General features: G+C 47.3%; 1 protein-coding gene across 10 annotated transcripts in view; it reads left to right on the top strand.

Moving 5' to 3' along the window:
• Positions 1–16973, top strand: part of TENM4 (teneurin transmembrane protein 4) — an 826321-nt gene that overhangs the window by 691662 nt on the left and 117686 nt on the right. For all 10 annotated transcript variants that reach the window (XM_043875712.1, XM_043875709.1, XM_043875667.1 and 7 more), the window contains one exon: positions 4539–4724. In XM_043875712.1, coding sequence (XP_043731647.1) covers positions 4539–4724 — 186 coding nt within the window. The remainder of the gene's footprint in view (positions 1–4538; positions 4725–16973) is intronic.

The following is a 16973-nucleotide window of genomic DNA, read 5'->3' as shown; positions in this document are numbered from 1 at the left end:
CCCATTCAGGCCCCTTCCATTAAAACGTGCAAGAGCTCACAGCCCAGCTTGTAGAAGGACTGAGGGAGGGATGCCCAGCAACCAGGCAGCCTCAGCTTTGCACCAGGGCAGCATGTCTTGTGTAAGCTGGTGGTAAATGGATACTGACCATTTTGTTTGGAGGATCACCCCTACGGTCTACAGAGGAGAAAAGTGCATCCGACTGATGGGGAAACTCTGCGTAGAGAATCTCACTGCATTTCACACACAGCCAGGGTCTGACCTGAACGTAACGAAGGATGAGCAACAGGGCCAGAAACGGGGGCACATCTTCTGGAAGAACCAGAAGGTGCGCTCGGAGGAGAGCCGGCCCCTGTCCAAACTGGGTCTCAGTCTCCACATCTGTGAAATGTCCGTCCTGCAGCAGTGTGCTGAGGATTGTCAGAATGAGGCAAAAGGACCAGAGGAACGCTCGACCTTGTCAAATCCCCTTATGCTCTCTGGGTCTCGGGAGCCTCACCTTTTGGGAGGAGAATAGCCAGGTGTTCACAAAGCATTGCTGTGATAGTTAATTGAGGAACTGTACACAAAGAGACCTTTGTAAACTGTAAAACCTGAAATAAGTGTTATGGTATTAAGCCAGAAGTGACTTTCCCCCACATTATCTCATTTGATCTAACACCAGCCCTCTAAGGTTGATGAAGTGGGAATTATTTATCCTCATTTTACAGAAATGAAATCGAGATTTAGTGAATTGCGTAACTGGCACCTTGAAGATTACCCAGCCAGTAAGGGACAAAGCCAAGAACAGATCCCGAGTCTGTCTGATCCTAAGATCCAGGATTCTTTATTCATTGCACACAAGCAGAAAGGTGCCAACGTGAGTAACAGCTGTAAATTACTCAGATGATCTTAGCAATCAGTTTGTGCCTTGTCTGCTCAACGATCTCCTGGGGGCAGAGACTGTGCCCTGTCAAGCTCTGTTCCTAGCACCAGGCACAGTTTCTGGCACAAAGCAGGCAGGCTGTTACTGGAAGAATAAAGGAATCAGGATAAACTGTACATCAGGGCTGTGTCCCCTCTGGAGTGGGTGCTGTCATAATTCCCATTTTGCAGAGGAAGGAAGTAAAGCTCAGAGCAATTGGATCAGCTGTCTAAGGTTACAATGGGCAGAACCAAGCTTTGGAGTCATACCTGATCCCAAGTCTTTAGCTCTTTCATGCACACTGCCTCCAGGTTAATTAGTAAAAGAATGAATTACCCAGTAGTGAGGGCCTGAAAGGAGACGCTCAAATGCTGGGGAAGACCTGCCTCCTTTCTCCCAACCCCGTGACCTCCAAGTGCCTCTCGACCCCCAACACCAAGACTATGAACCCCAAGTGCCCCACGGCCCCTAACACCAAGGCCTTGGCCCATACAGCCTGTCTCTCTCCAGGCTCACACCTCAATGAATAGAAGCGTTGTTTGCAGTTTACTTTCACACCATAAACTGCCACCTGGAAAATGCGCTGAGTAAACCCAAATGAAGACTAAGCTGACCTACCCTCAAGCTCCCAGGTGGAGGTCTCTGCCAGCCCTGAGTGCAGGCCCGCCTCCGGAGGCCCCTGGGTGGATGTCCTTGCAGTGCTGTGCCGTAGGGATTGAAATTTCAGACTCGAGACACGGGGAGACCCAGGGACCCGAGACTGTCGGTCTTCATCTTGAGGGAAGTCCAACACGCTGTCTGTGGGAGCAAGAAGGGAAGGAAGCTTGAAGAACACCTTGAGAAAGCCCCCTTCCCCGAGGGCTGCTGGCTGTCTGACACTGCTCCACGGCCGCGCCCTCACTCGGGGAGTTTTCACAGCAGACAGACAGGCCTGGACTAACTGTCAGCCAGGCTGAGCAGGGTGTACCTGAACTGTCTTAAATTCTTTGGCACCAGTAACCACAGGCATGCATGGATTTGTTAGCCAACAAACCTTAATTAAGGGTCTTTCTGTGCCAAGAACTATCCTGGGTATCAGGCCTAGAGGCGATCAGAATTCATCCAGCCTCAGGGTGTCCTGCATCCAACAGTGACACACACAGAAGTGGGAGAGCAGTCTACCATGTCATCTGGAAAGGCACAGAGCAAGACAACCACTGCAGGGTAAATCGTGGGAGACTTCTCAGAGGAGGACGGGGCCCAGCCCTGGGGATGGATGATGCTGTGTAACATGGAGGATGTTTACATCGGAGACTCCCACAGTCTCAGTTGCCATCTGGTTTCCCCTGCAGTCAATGAGGAAGCTGACACCCAGACAGGGCAGCTGACCTCCCCAAGGTCACACAGTACATCAGTGGCTGAGCAGGCATGAACCTTGCAAACCCAGTCCTTGGACATCCAGTGACATCCATCACTGTCCTGAGAAATCTTTCTCGAGTTAGTGATCTTGCCACACCACCTTCCATTGTCCACTTCTACTGGCCCTGATGGGCAGTAGAAATGCTGAGAGGCAGCATCACCAGCAAAGTCAAGGAACCTGACCAGGGTCACAAAACTTCTGCTCCTGAACCTGGCATAGAGACCAAATCCCCTGGCTCCCGGTCAGGTCTCTTTCCTCACATTTTCCAGCAGCCTCTGTCCTCTGCGTAGCCGAGAAACCTTGTGTGGTACCATAGGCACTCCCTCCCTGTCCAGCTAGTTTGCTGGGCAAGATGTCAGGCATAGGAACACCCCACAGACTGACACTCTTACTATTGTTTTCTTTTTTTAACTCTTGAACAGTTTGCAGTTCAGTTCAGTCACTCAGTTGTGTCCAGCTCTCTGCGACCCCATGGACTGCAGCACGCCAGACCTCCCTGTCTATCACCAACTCCCAGAGCTTGCTCAAACTCATGTCCATCAAGTCAGTGATGACATTCAACCATCTCATCCTCTGTCGTCCCCTTCTCCTCCTGCCTTCAATCTTTCTCAGCATAAGGGTCTTTTCCAGTGAGACAGTTCTTCACATCAGGTGGCCAAAGTATTAGAGTTTCAGCTTCAACATCAGTCCTTCCAGTGAATATTCAGACTGATTTCCTTTAGGATAGACTGGCTTGGTCTTCTTGCAGTCCAAAGGACTCTCAAGAGTCTTCTCCAATACCACAGTTCAAAAGCATCAATTCTTCAGTGCTCAGCTTTCTTTATGTTCCAACTCTCACATCCACACATGACTACTGGAAAATCCATAGCTTTGACTAGATGGACCTTTATCAGTAATGTCTCTGCTTTTTAATATGCTGTCTAGGTCATAACTTTTCTTCCAAGGCTCAAGCATCTTTTAATTTCATGACTGTAGTCACCATCTGCAGTGATTTTGAAGCCCAAGAATATAAAGTCTCTCACTGTTTCCATTGTTTCCCCATCTATTTGCCATGAAGTGAAGGGACCAGATGCCATGATCTTCGTTTTTTGAATGTTGAGTTTTAAGCCAGCTTTTTCACTCTCCTTTTCACTTGAACATTTTAGCCATTGCCTTGTAGATTAAGATGAAAGTTCTAAGCCTCTGAGATCTAATTTTATTTTCTTTCCTTTTTCAAAAGTAGTTATACTGTTAGTAACTTTGATATCCAGAATACAGGTTGGAAGGGGTAATGGGCAAATGCAACTTGATGCGGTGTCAGTCAGTCTAATTTGAAAGAAATTAAAGGTATTGGGATTTTCTTTTGAAGAACATTGGGCCACAAGGCACAGAATCAAATCAGGGTCTCCATCACAGCCCTGGCCAAGAGCACCAAGGGCCCCAGTTGTTCAACCGGTTTCCTAAAAAGCAGTTGTTTTCAGAGCCTGCACAGCCTCTGCCTGCGTAACCGTGAAGCTGCCACTGGCCCAAGCCCAGGGGGCTTGTGAATTAGGTCGTGTGTGTGTTCTGCATCATCTCACAGTTGGGCCTTTGTGAAGGGCTGGGCAACTCCACTCTGGCTGTGAAGTGCCCCCACCCCCAAGCCAGTACTGGTTTGAATGGGAGAGGCCATTTCGATGGCTCTTGGAGTTGGGGTGAAGCCATGAGCAAGAGGACAAAGCATAAACCCAGCCAAAGCCCAGAACAGCCACTCAGAGTTACCCCCACAGGGTGTGGGAGAGCCAACCTCCCTTTCATCCCATCTCAATTAGAGTCAAGGCTGGAATGAAACGCAAGCCCCAGACCCCTCACACACCCCAGCCAAACCCACAAGCACTTGAGTTGGCGATCAGGGACTCATCCTCACTTTGTTTTCACACATAACTGGTTTTTAATTAAATCTGACTTTCCCTCACATCTGTTCTGAAGGCCGGTCCCTTTTGGAAGCGGCAGGCACAAAAGTGGGGACAGGCTGGCCACAGGGAAAAGCAAAGAGGGCAGAGGCCTGCAGTCCATCCTGTTTTGATGAGGCGGGGGGCTGGGGACAGGCCTCTGCCGGGAGAACTATTCTCTCAGGGGGTCCTTGTCCACAGGGATTAGCCCCGGGCCTCCGGAACCCTGACAGCTCACGGAGCCCGGCGGAGGGGAGCCAAGTGTGACCCTTGTTCCCCAGGAAAACTCGCTCAATGCCTGTTTTCTCTCCTCCCCGCCCCACAGAGATCTGTGCTGCCGACTGCGGGGGCCATGGCGTCTGCGTGGGGGGCACGTGCCGCTGCGAGGACGGCTGGATGGGGGCGGCCTGCGACCAGCGCGCCTGCCACCCGCGCTGCGCGGAGCACGGGACCTGCCGCGACGGCAAGTGCGAGTGCAGCCCGGGCTGGAACGGCGAGCACTGCACCATCGGTACGGGGGCGGGCCGGGCCTGCCTGGGGCTGCACGCTGCCTGCCTCTGCCGGGCACTCCGGGGGGCCCCATCGCATGCGGGAGCTGGGCCGAGAGTCCTTTCATCCGACGACATTATGGTCGGCTTGTCCTAGACAGCAGTTGGACTTGAATTCACCGTTGGGGGATTTGGAACCTTTTCCCTCCCAGCCTGCATTTCCCGGGTCTCAGCCAGCCAGTAACATACCCTGGGGCTCGCCCTGCCCAGGCCGAACGGATGACAGCTGTGTGTTAAGGAGCTGGGGTTGAAGAATGAGGCAGATGACTCGACCACTGAGCCACTGTGAGCAAGTGTCTCTCGCAGCCTCAGTTTGCTCCCCTGTGAAACGGGGGCAAGCATGCACATAAAGAGCTGAGCACAGGCTGGCGCATCGTACTGCTCATTACATGTAGCCCATTAAATCAGATTTATGGTCTGGTTGGGAGGTCTTGGTTCTAGCACTGACCCCTCCCCGCCACGGCCTCCTAGGCCACTACTCCCAGAGAGGCCTGGAGTCCTGGAGGAAGCTTCCCGCAGGCCCCAGGCCACATCTGCAGCCCATTAGGCCTGGGGTCCCCCCCTCCAACTCCTGTCCTCGGCTTCCGTCCTGCCTGCCTTTGTCTCCTTTCCCCTCTCCAGGGGGCCCCTCAGCACCAGCCCCTGCTGAAGCAGCACTGTTGGCAGCTTTCAAAACAAGCTGATCACTCCATTCCCTTCTTTCTGCCTTTCCTGCTGGTTTTGTTGATTTTAAACACAGCCAGACGTTTGCTTGGTTTATTATCCTGGAATGAACACTCACCAAAACGTCCTTATTGAATCAACTGGTTTGTGTATGCGTGTTTTAACTTCTTCCCCTTCCATTTTTTTTTTTTTTTTTTTTTTTTTAAAGAAAGAATCTGTGATCAGATGGTGAGCACCTGGCTTTAGGAGGCAGGGCGCTGAGTGCCTCTCCAACTCTGAAAGTCCCCTCCTGAGTCTTACTGAAACTGGGAGGCAAGCCCCAAAGATTTTGAGGGATGAAGGAATTTTGAACAAATGGAGCTCCCTCTTATTTCATGTTTTTTTTTTTTTTAAGGCTTCATTCCTTCTGTTTTATAGCCTGAAATTAGTTTTTATTGATCATGTCCACCCCCACCCCATCGCTATGTTTATAAATGGCTCTGGAATGCCTTATACTTATTAACATCAATAATAATGGCTTCTGATATTTGAGTATTTACAGTGTGGCCAGCTCTGTGCTGAGGGCTTTAACTGCATCATTTCATACACCCAGCCATCACCCTGTGAAGGCACGTGTATTACCCCCTCCTCTGCAGGGACCTGAGGCCTCCAGTCACTTAACTGTTAAGAAGTAGAACGGGAACTTGAGGCTTGGTTTCCTGAGCTGCAGAGAAAGCCCGGGTTTTCTGCAGAGGCCTCTGGCTCTTGTCCTTCCCAGAGGCGGGGCCCTCCTACTCCAGTGGTGCTCAGAGTCCCGCGGTTAGTTTGCCGGCCAGTGCTCTGACCAGGCGCAAAGCTGCCTCCCCTGCTGCCGGCAGCCCGGCCTGCTTTTCCTTAGCAGAACGTGCCGCGTTACCGGTGGCTTCTTTCTGTCAGAGTCATCCTATCTCATGACAGCCCTGGACACGCCCTGAAAGAGAAGCGGCCCTAATCACTCAGGAGGCCCACCCGCTTCTTTAAACTCTGCTCCCCCTTCACCTTCGCTTTTCTGCATGACTAAGGACAGGCTGACCTCTTAGCCTCCCAGCCCGGAAGGGGACCCGTGCTTATTAAAACCAAAATCAGAGCCCAGAGAGAGCGCATTCTGTTTTCTCTCACTTGCTTGCAGAGTCCTCAGCTCACCCCACCAAGTTGCACAAGGTTTATGGATGTCAGACTTTTAGAAGATTAAAGCATCTCGTCTGAGTCAAATGACGAGGGATTTAGGGAAAGTCTCCCCTCATCCGGTCACGGATGATTCATGGCAGGGCTTGGGGGCGGGCGGTGCTCCGTCTAGCATCTCATGGATGTTCATCGGCCCAACTTGAAGAGCATCCCTTTGTTTGGATGCCAAGAAGTCAAAGCAGGCCCTCCCACCTCCCCCTGCACACCCGGCTGTCACTCTGTAAGAACAAATTCCACCTTGGGATTGCAGATGCTGTTTCCCCTCCAGATAAGAAATACATCAAGGTAAAAGTGCACATGATTCAAGAGGAAGGTTGACAGTCATAAATACCAGAAAATGTCACAGGACATTGAAGAAGCAATGGGCTAGTCATAGTGGCTCAGATGAAAGGACGTTGGCTCGGATTCCTATTACCTGTCATTGTGTGGTGAGCGTCTCCTTTGTCCCTGTCTCGTCTCCCCGCATGGCAACTTGCCCTCTGTGCGTCTCGCCTGTGGCCAGCTGCATTCCTGCCAGAAACTCAACACCCTAGTGCCAAAGGAACCCTCCAATAACCTTGTCGGTAGAAGGGAAGGGGTGCAAGATACAAAGGAGGGAGACAATGGTGGTGCCTTCCTTTTTCTTTTCAGAACAGAAATGAGATGGAGAAGCCTCTCTTTAATCTTTAATGGCAACAAGAAGCACTTTCTTATATTTCCAGGGAACTACACTCCCTGTGAGGATCATTTAGGAAAAGCAAAAACTACCGGTGCGAAAAGTTAGAAATTCAAAATGTTAAATTTTCTCTTGTAATCAGGCTTCCTCATTGTATGAGGGTTGATTATAGCACAGCTAGTTCCTATGTTGAAGTGTGGTTTTGTCTTACACCAGAGAAAAGGCCAGGATCCACAATGCTGATTCAGACACCTCCATGCAGTGGGAGCCAAAGAGAGCAGAGCTGTTTATTTGCACACTCCTGCCTTCCATAAACAGGAAAGAATGACTTGATTACCTAATAAACAGCATAAAAGAGTAAGACAAGTCTGAACGTCTTATGACAAGTCCCCAGCATGAGAACCTTCTTAACCCAGTGACATTTTCCAGAGTAGATTATATAGCAGGAATTAAGTATCTCTTTTTGGAGATCTGGGTCCACCTTTTCTTTTATGGAAACTACTTGATTTTTTTTTAATAAAATAGATTAGTTTCACAATGAAAGGAAATTTGGCAGTGGCATCCTCTTTAATGACAATATTCTTGTCAAACAGCAGGAATATTTTGGATCTTAATTCTTTATGTTGGGAATTATCCATCTCTCTGCATCTTCAAGAAAGGTCTTGGTGAAGAAGCACCATGGCAGACCACATGGTCGCTGGGGGCTTCAGTTTCTCCATCTATGAATCTCAGATCTCAGGATGCAGAGGGCTGGGGAGGCCTACAGGGACACTGGCATTCCAGCCCCTCCTCCCCTGCCTACAGACCTGCACATCCATCATCACCTGCTCCTAAAAATAAAAAGGGGTATTTTCCTTTTCACTCTCACTTACTTGTTTCTAATACACCCTAGTGTAAATGGAACCCAGTTTCCCTAGTTCAGAAGTTAAGGTAGGATGCGACGTGGATTCATTTCTCAAGTATGTGGTCAAGACAGAGTCACCAAAAGCATATTTTTGGACATATTTTCGAAGAATTTTATGGGTCTTTTAAGTCTGGGGCTTGACCTCCTATTTCATTAGAGAAAGCTGAAAATCATAGCTAAATTTAAGAAGGTGCTTAATTTTTACTATTTCTTTGAAAACATCAACATTTTGGATCATTTCTATGATGGTTACTTTATTCATTTCCCTTGACTAGAAAGTCCCAAAACACATGTGGGAAATGCTAGCTTCTGATTACATTGGTAAAATTCCAACCTTGACCCCAAAGCTGTGATTGTTCAAAATGCCAGATATACAGAATTATTTACTAGGCTTCAGGAGAGCTGTCCAGTCCTATAAATCCTGATTCTTAAACAAATCCCCCTCTGGGAGTAAAGATCAAAATAATACTGTGATGATGCAATTACTGGAGTGAACAAAGCCAGACTTCACGATGCAGAGGAATTATAGAGGAAGGCCACACAAACTTCTGGAGTCCTTTGTCCACTTTTGAATGCTCGCCCTTGAGTTTCTTTTGTGTTATCAGACAGTCCTCAAGCAAGAGGACTCACAAGCACTCATAAGATATCTGCGTCTGTGAGATAATCCTATGCTTACAGTTCAGTCGCACAATCATATCCGACTCTTTGCGACTCCACAAACTACAGCATGCCAGGCTTCCCTGTCCATCACCAACTCCCGGAGCTTGCGCAAACTCATGTCCATCGAGTTGGTCATGCCATCCAGCCATCTCATCCTCTGTCGTCCCCTTCTCCTCCTGCCTTCTGCCTCCTCAAAGGCATGCTCTCACATCAGGACCCAGGAGTTGCAGGACAAACGCTGACAAGGAGAAAGAGGACATGGACAGGGGTCTGCCCCCACATTATCAGAACAGGAGCTTGATTAGTTGATGGTCCTGGGAGCTCTCAGCCCACATGTGATAGGAGTGGGAAACTGGAGACCAATTAGTGGGCTCTGTGAGTCCCTCTCAGGGCGGGTGCCATGGGCTACTTACTCCTCACTGATCCTTGATCCAAAGAGAGAAGAGCATTAATGTATCTAAGAACTTAACAAGAATATCTCTTGGATGATCTGTCATCCATCTGAAAGAAGTTCAGATGACTATAACCACCCCAGTTATCATCACCTGCCATAGTAATCCTTGTTTCATCTGACCTAACGCATACCCATGATACAACTGTTAAGAGTCAGCTGAGGCTCCTGGAGGATAAGAGTGAAAAAACTTCTTGCCATGTTCTTCACAGCCTTTGATAAGGGACTCCTGAAGCTTATTGGGATTATCTCAAGAGAAATGTTTAGAAACTTCCATTGGTACAAGCAAGCAAAGGAAAGAAGCTTTCATGTCGCAGGTCATAGAAATACTAAAGAGAGCTAAGACCTCACAGACTTCCCTCCTGCCAAAGGCCCAGAATTTGTCTTATAAATAACTGTGTGCTTCCATGGTCTCCAGTTTCTTGCATAGTGACAGGAATATAGCAGAAGCTTGAGAATCGTGTGCAATGTTGAAAAGATAATCATCGTCTGAGAGGAAGATGATTCTACTGCCATCGTTTTCATCCTAAACTCTAAAAGAAAAAGATGAAGGAATTTGGGGAAGCCCTGAATCCACCATCCATAATGCAAGCCTAGGGACTTGACATCATGTTTTCTTACAGTTAGTGCTTTAAAATCACAATGAAATTTTAATTAACTCTACTCAAGGGCATATGCTCCAAGATTTTCAAACAGTGAAAGAAACAGCAGTGTGGACTTATGCACATGCCTCTTATAAGTAAATGACATTGGACTTCAAAGACCCAGTTACCACTTTGATTTTCAGTAGAGACAAGAAAGCTCTGTTCTGCGCCCAGAGAACCCTTGGACTTGGTGTTGCTTGGACTTGGTGTTGACTGGCTGTTATCAGCGTTTAGATTCACAGTGTGGCTTGAGGTCTCTGTGTAGGGAAGGAATCTCAGGATTTGTGGAGCCCACTTTTGTCTCCTGAAACCCACAGTATTGACTGCAACCTGAGTCTGCCTCCGTCCCTTACACTGGCTGCCATTCCTGCCTGTATCTAAGAAGTTAGTAAGCATTTGTTCAAGGTACTAAAAACATGCTTAATAGAGAACTTTATTACTAAGTAGTTCTTATAAATGAAATGACATTAGAAGAGAGAGCAAGAGCTCTCTGAGGTCAGCCCCTGAACTTGGGGAGATTAGTCTGCATAGTGGATATAATCTTTACTCATCACCAGAGCCACAATATCACCATCGAGTTTGGAGACATTTTTCTGGTCTGAGAGCTCCATCCACATGGATGCTCCACAGCTGTATAGCCATTTGGATTCCAACAGTGGTGTCTCGTCCAGCTGTGTCATCCTTGCCAGCCCCATGAGAGACATCTAGGCTCACTCTATTTCGTCTGTAGCTGGGTTCAGAGTTATGACCAGAATATATGATTAGGACCCTTCACAGAACTCTGCAGATCGGAAAGCTAAGAACACCAGCTGAGCTAAGAAATCCCGTATGTTATGGCTGTCTGATGGCGTATCCCGGGAGATGACCTCTAAGCAATTTTAGATTACTTTACAAACTTAGACGAACAAGCTTGACTAAGACGAAGGCTGCAAAAGCACCAGGCATCAAGAAAGAGTTCGCCTTCTCCAGAGATGCTTCCTGGGCTTGTTTTTCCATGCAGGCTGATCCTGTTTTTCACTCTCTGTCTGTCCACAGTTTTGTTTGTTCCTTCCTGCATAATACACCACTCCCCTTCGCATTTCCTGCTTACATCCTGTCAGCCCATGGACTCCACAGGATCTTTGAGAATGAAGGGGAAGCATGCAGACCCATTTAAACTTCGCTTCCCAATTTTCCTCTTGGCTCTGCAGCCTCTGGGAGCGTATTTCATCTTGAAGCACCGACCACAAGGAGGCCTGAACTATTAGAACATAGCCTTTCATCCACGAGCCTTTGGAGGCAAATATATATTGATGAACAGCAACAGTATCTGTCCTGTCCAGAGGATTGAAAACATAAAATTTATGCTTTTTTTTTATAAAGAGAGTAAGAATGTTCTCACAGTTTATAGAACCCTAGGGCTTCCAGATAAGGCCTCACCACTGCAGCTGAGCCCTCCCTTACGGACTTTTGGTTCACATGTGAAATCAAGCTAAGAGTGGGGGCCAGCCTGGCTGAAAACATCAGCCCTTCAGGAGGTGGCCATCTCCCCAGGCTCCGTGGGAGCACTTATGAGGGAGCTGTAGAGGGGGGAGGTGTGAGGGAAACCCCTCCAAAGTCTGTGACCACAGCCTAATGGGGAAGGTAAGATGGTGTGACTGATATGTGCTGGAGATGAAGAGGTCTGCCCTGCTCCAGACACATAGCCAGGCACCCACATATATGCGTAGCAGGCTTATTTCAGAGCCACATTTGACACCCATACTCACCAATAGGCTCCCTTGGTGGCTCAGACAGTAAAGAATCTGCCAGCAATGCAGGAGACTTGGGTTCAGTCCCTGGGTAGGAAAGATCCCCTGGAGAAGGGCACAGCAACTCTCTCCAGCATTCTTGCCTGGAGAATTCCATGGAGAGAGGAACCTGGTGGGCTACAGTCCATGGGGTTGCAAAGAATTGGAAACAGCTGAGCAACTAACATTTAACACGCTCACAAATAAGCAAAACCTCAGATTGCCAAATAATTCACTGCTTGAATATAACCCCCCAGTGGTGATGTATGATCGTTAACAATGGCGTATGTACTGGAAAACAAAGCATACATCATTCTAAATACCTTTTTGAGTTCATCAGGATTGAGAAGGGGTCAGGGTTTCCTTTCTTCCACAGCAACCTCCACTGACCTGCACCGCACCTTCTGTGTAAGAGGCACAAAGGAGAGACACATCTCACTTAGAACACCAAGCATTCTGCGTTCATGTGGGCGCGTGGGTCCATGGAAAATACAAGAGTGGCAAGCAGATAGGCTAGCAGTATATTTGACCAAAGACTCAGCCCGCTCCCCTAGTGCGTATCAGAGATGACTCACGTCTTGCCTGTCTCTGAACCCCAACTTTCTGCGGGCACCTCTGCCCAGACAGGCTTCTGCCTCGCTCTCGTCCCACAGCGAAGGGAAGGTGGACGGTGCTCTGGGCAGACAAAGTGCCTGTTTCCCATAAAGCTGACGGATCAGGAGCATGGCCACTTTTGCAGCTTCCCATCCTCCCCCCCCTCCTCCTGGTTTCCTTATCCACGTGTCCTCCTGTTTATGTGATCACGTTCCCAAACGCCTGGCTCCGAGTGGGTTGACGTTCCTTTTGGCCCTTCCTAGAGAATGTGCTTGCTCTCCCTCCTTCTCTCTCATATTGTCCTGTGTTTGGTTTTATTTTCCTCTCCCTGGCAGGGCTGTCCCAAATGTGGGGTGCGGCCCCCTTTGTCTCCTTAGCACCCGGCATGGTTGTGTGACAGGCAGTATTGCACTTTCTGGATCCTACCTTAAATGTGCTGTCTTTTATTTCCCAAGCGCACTATCTGGATAGGGTAGTTAAAGGTATGGTCTTCCTTCCTCTATTTTCCAATTGTCTTTGTGTGTGTGTTTGTGTATGGGCATAACAGAAGAAATGTGCATCTAGAAATACACATGTACTCTCTAAGCATGGCATCCCAATGCTGCCACGTCCCGGACTTTGTCACAGCATCTACTGCCCCGGGGGCAGGGTTTTAATCACCAGACGGTTGATATACCTGGAGTATCCTTCTTCCCCGCCCCCCAAGTGCTCAATCTGTTTGTGACATTGCCATCATGCTGTTATCCTTCCCTTCCCATACACCCTTTCTGCCCCATCTCATGTCACCCTGCCCATCCCTGTGGCCCCTGGTCCATCAGAATTAAGTTGCTGGGAACCAGGGTGGGTGGTCTGAGACAGGAAGCAACAGAGACCCTGGAGCCACCTAAGAAATCTTAAGAACTCCATTCCCACTAGATACTGTGCCAGGCTCTGGAGAAATGAGGGGAAAACAGACCCCTGACCTCAGAAAGTAAATGGTCTGTTTGTTTAGATTTTTTTTTTTCCCTCTTCAGAGAAGGCCTGACTTAGTTAAGTTTTATCTTTGCAGAGTGTTCCCTACAGGCAAAGTAATTCTTGCCATTTACATTAAGTAGATGGTACCTAATTTTGCAAAAAGGCCTCACTGCTCTAAGAAGAAGTCTCTGAATGATCAGATATGTGTGCTCCAGAAAGGCTCCAAGCTCCCAGAGGAGAAATACTGTGCCATCTTCATCTTTTTATCCTTAAGCCCTCACACAGCACCGGGTACCAAATATATGCTCAGTGCTTAAGGACACATACTCTGGAGTCAGACTACCTGAGTTTGAATCTAAACTCCAACACTTAATGAATTCAATGACCAACCTCCCTCCCTTCCCTCAGAGTCCTTATAAAATGAGCTTGATAACAGAACTTGCCTCATAGGCTTGGCATGAGGATTCAGTAAAGTAGTGAATGTAAAGTGTTCCGCAAGTGGGCAGGACTGGTGCTCAGTAAATGTTAGCTGTGCTGTTTTATCATCATGCACTTAACCTCACCCTTAATTTGGAGAAGGACTTCATTAGCCAGGCTAATTTTTGAAACTGTAAAGAAAAAGACTAAATTGGCTTTTAATATGAGATAGCAACTGCTGTTTAAAAATTCATGGAAAGGATTTTAGGGCACCCTAAATGACTGCTTTTCAACTGGGATATCTCTGCCAAATACAGCAAAGGTGATTGTGGTGCCCATTCAATGGATACCTGGTGTTGAGAAGCAAGGTTCCTTTAATTTTACGTACTGGCCTTCAACCAAGAATAAAATTATTGCAGCAAGAAAGAGTCACACCTCTGAGCCTCTTTAAAATAGGCATTTCACACATGATCATCATCAGGGGAATCCTCAAGATGGATTAAGTTTAATAATGTCACCATCTATTTGGTGAATGTTTTTCCTACTATGTGAAGTTTTTCCACATCCATGAGTCTTGAGTGAGTCCTGTGAATTTTTTTTAAGGGGACAGATAGAATTATACTCATTTGATTGAAAAAGGAAATTAAAGTTGAAGAAGTTGAGTGGCCCAGCCTGGATCACACTTGTAGTAAGTGGCAGAACCAGGATTTTATATTTCCTGGCCTAATCCATATTTCCAATATTCTTTCTTCTTGTCATAGTCATGAAGACTGTCCCATTAATTTCCAGCATTTTTTCCTCCAAACCACATCATCCAAGCTGACACCTTCACCAGGAAGTAACCCACATTCTCTCTCAAGCCACCTGTTCTGATCTGTAGTTCAGAAAATATTCACCAAACCTTGAGCTAGATTAGGTCAATGAATCATAAGTCACTTTAAAAGACAAATGTTTCTTGCCAAAAATCTAGTTCTCCACCAAGCCCCCATCGGACTGACTCTCTGGTATAATGGGTGCTAGTAATTCACAAAAAAGAATTCAGAGGCTGATATATGTAAGCCTGGGACTTTTCAGAGTAGAGTATTTTGCAGTTGAAAGACAAGCCAGCTTTTGTTCTTTCTGTCCCCTTGCCTTGGTAGACACTGAAGAAACAATAGCCACTCACCAAGTATATTGGCCTCCTCCTAAGTGTGAGGAAATGTGGAGCCACACAACAGAAGAGGCCTCGACCTCCCAGAGAAATCGCTAAAAATATATTGTCACTGAAACACTAAAAATAGTTCCAACAAAACATGATGAGCATTGCGACAGAGGACATCCCTCGGTCACTTAGCAATGAGAGCCCTCCCCACCTTAGGCAGGGCCCCATAGACCAAAACTGTGGGCCATAACATAACATATGAGAGGCCACTGAAGGCTTTTAAAAGCAGGGTACTGACTTGATGGGGCTTCCCAGGCAGCAAAGAATCTGCCTGCCAATGCAGGAGATGCAGGTTCTACCCCTGGGTTGGGACGATCCCTTGGAAAAGGAAATGGCAGTCCACTCCAGTGTTCTTGCTGGGAAAATTCCATGGGCAGAGGAGCCTGGTGGGCTGCAGTCCATGGGGTTGCAAAAGAGTCGGACATGAGTGAGCGACTGAACAGCACGCAGATGACTTGATGGCATTTATGATTTGGAAGGATCGATCTGGCCATATTGTGGGAAAAGTTGAGAAGGAACATTTAGGGGCAAAGAGACCAATCAGGAGGCTGTTGCTGTCATCCAGGTAAGAGATGATGGTGCCCTTGTTTAAAGAACTGCCTGTAGGGATGAAAATGTACAAGAAGACCAGAATGAGAAACATAAGTGGGATAGGTATGTTATATAGCTCCTCTACCACATAAATAAAAACTAAATACCTTCAAGGATTCTGAAAGTCTTCTAGCTTCAAAGGAGTCTTCTTCGTAGGCTTAAATAGGAGGTTGGAAATAAAGTAGTCCCTTGTCATTTAAAGGGCGTTATTTCTTTTGAAAAGCTTAGCCCTTCTCTAAACCTTAAAATTATATTATTTTGGGCTCTGGGAAATGCCCACTATGAATCCTTCCAGAGAGGATTGTTAGTGCCAGTTGGACTCTCTGAATTATTGATGTGTTTCAGGGTTATGGAATTGATGAGTTTTAGCAGCAGGTAAGGGCAGGACATATTACTTTAAGAAAGTCAACATGTTCCCCCCCAGAGGAGGCCTCTTCATACTGGCTAATGGGGGGTGTGATGATTTCAGAAGCAAATTGCCACATGAGAGCAAACCTCACTCAAGCCACAGGTACTCCAGGTGTCTCTGAAACCAGTTGGACAGTGCAGACCCTCAGGATAGAAACTGGTCCATTTAAAGAAACTGAGTGTGGAGAGAGTGTTCCTGTGATTTTTTATGTAGAGTGGACCCTCCCTGAGAATATGGGCCTGGCAGTTTCAGAGCTGCACAGAATGTGTGCACCAAGCCCTGTGTGCTAAGTGGAGCTCACGAGAGCAGGGCTTCCCAAAGAGGGTTTTGTGGAATAGAATTTTCCACATGATTGTAAATGGTTGGGGTGGCAGCTAGGAGTTCTGAGGTCAAACTGGAAAATGTTCCAATAATCTACTACGCAGGTTTCTTTGTTGTAAGACTCCCCAGAGGCTTTAATGTGTTTAGTGTGACTTTCTAGGATGAGAATATAGGATATATTGTTTCCTAAACTTATTTAACTATAGAGGTTTGCTTTTGAGGAACTCATAGATCTGATAGTTCAAAGAATTCACTTGGAGAAGCATTGTTTGCGATTATAAGACCCATTTTAAATTGTCCTGGAACGAAAGTGAAAGTGTTAGTCACTCAGTTGTGTCTGGCTCTTTGCAACCCCGTGGACCGTAGCCCGCAAGGCTCCTCTGCCCATAGTGATTCTCCAAGCGAGAATACTGGAATGGGTTACCATGTCCTCCTTTAGGGGAACTTCCCGACCCAGGGATAGGGATCAAACCTGGGTCTTCTGCATTTCAGGCAGAGTCTTTACCATCTGAGCCACCAAGGAAGCCCCATCCTGTCTTAAATTGTCTTGGAACAAAAGATAAAAGGTAACAATAGATAAATAGAGTATAAAAATATTGAGGGCAGAGGCTGTATCTCATCTGTGTATACTCCAGAATTAATGCATGCCTGGCATCCAATAGGTGTTAAGTAAAGTTTGTTGAAATTAAGAACAGAATTATCCAATTTGAGGTTATTTTGACCTTCTCTATTGGATGGTGGTACTGGAAGAGCCTCACAGAGCATCTCATCCAAAC

This window comes from Cervus elaphus, chromosome 2 (genome assembly GCF_910594005.1).
Source record: "Cervus elaphus chromosome 2, mCerEla1.1, whole genome shotgun sequence".
Classification (NCBI taxonomy): domain Eukaryota; kingdom Metazoa; phylum Chordata; class Mammalia; order Artiodactyla; family Cervidae; genus Cervus; species Cervus elaphus.
Note: the sequence above shows the minus strand (reverse complement) of the source record. Positions and strands in the feature narration are given on the sequence as shown.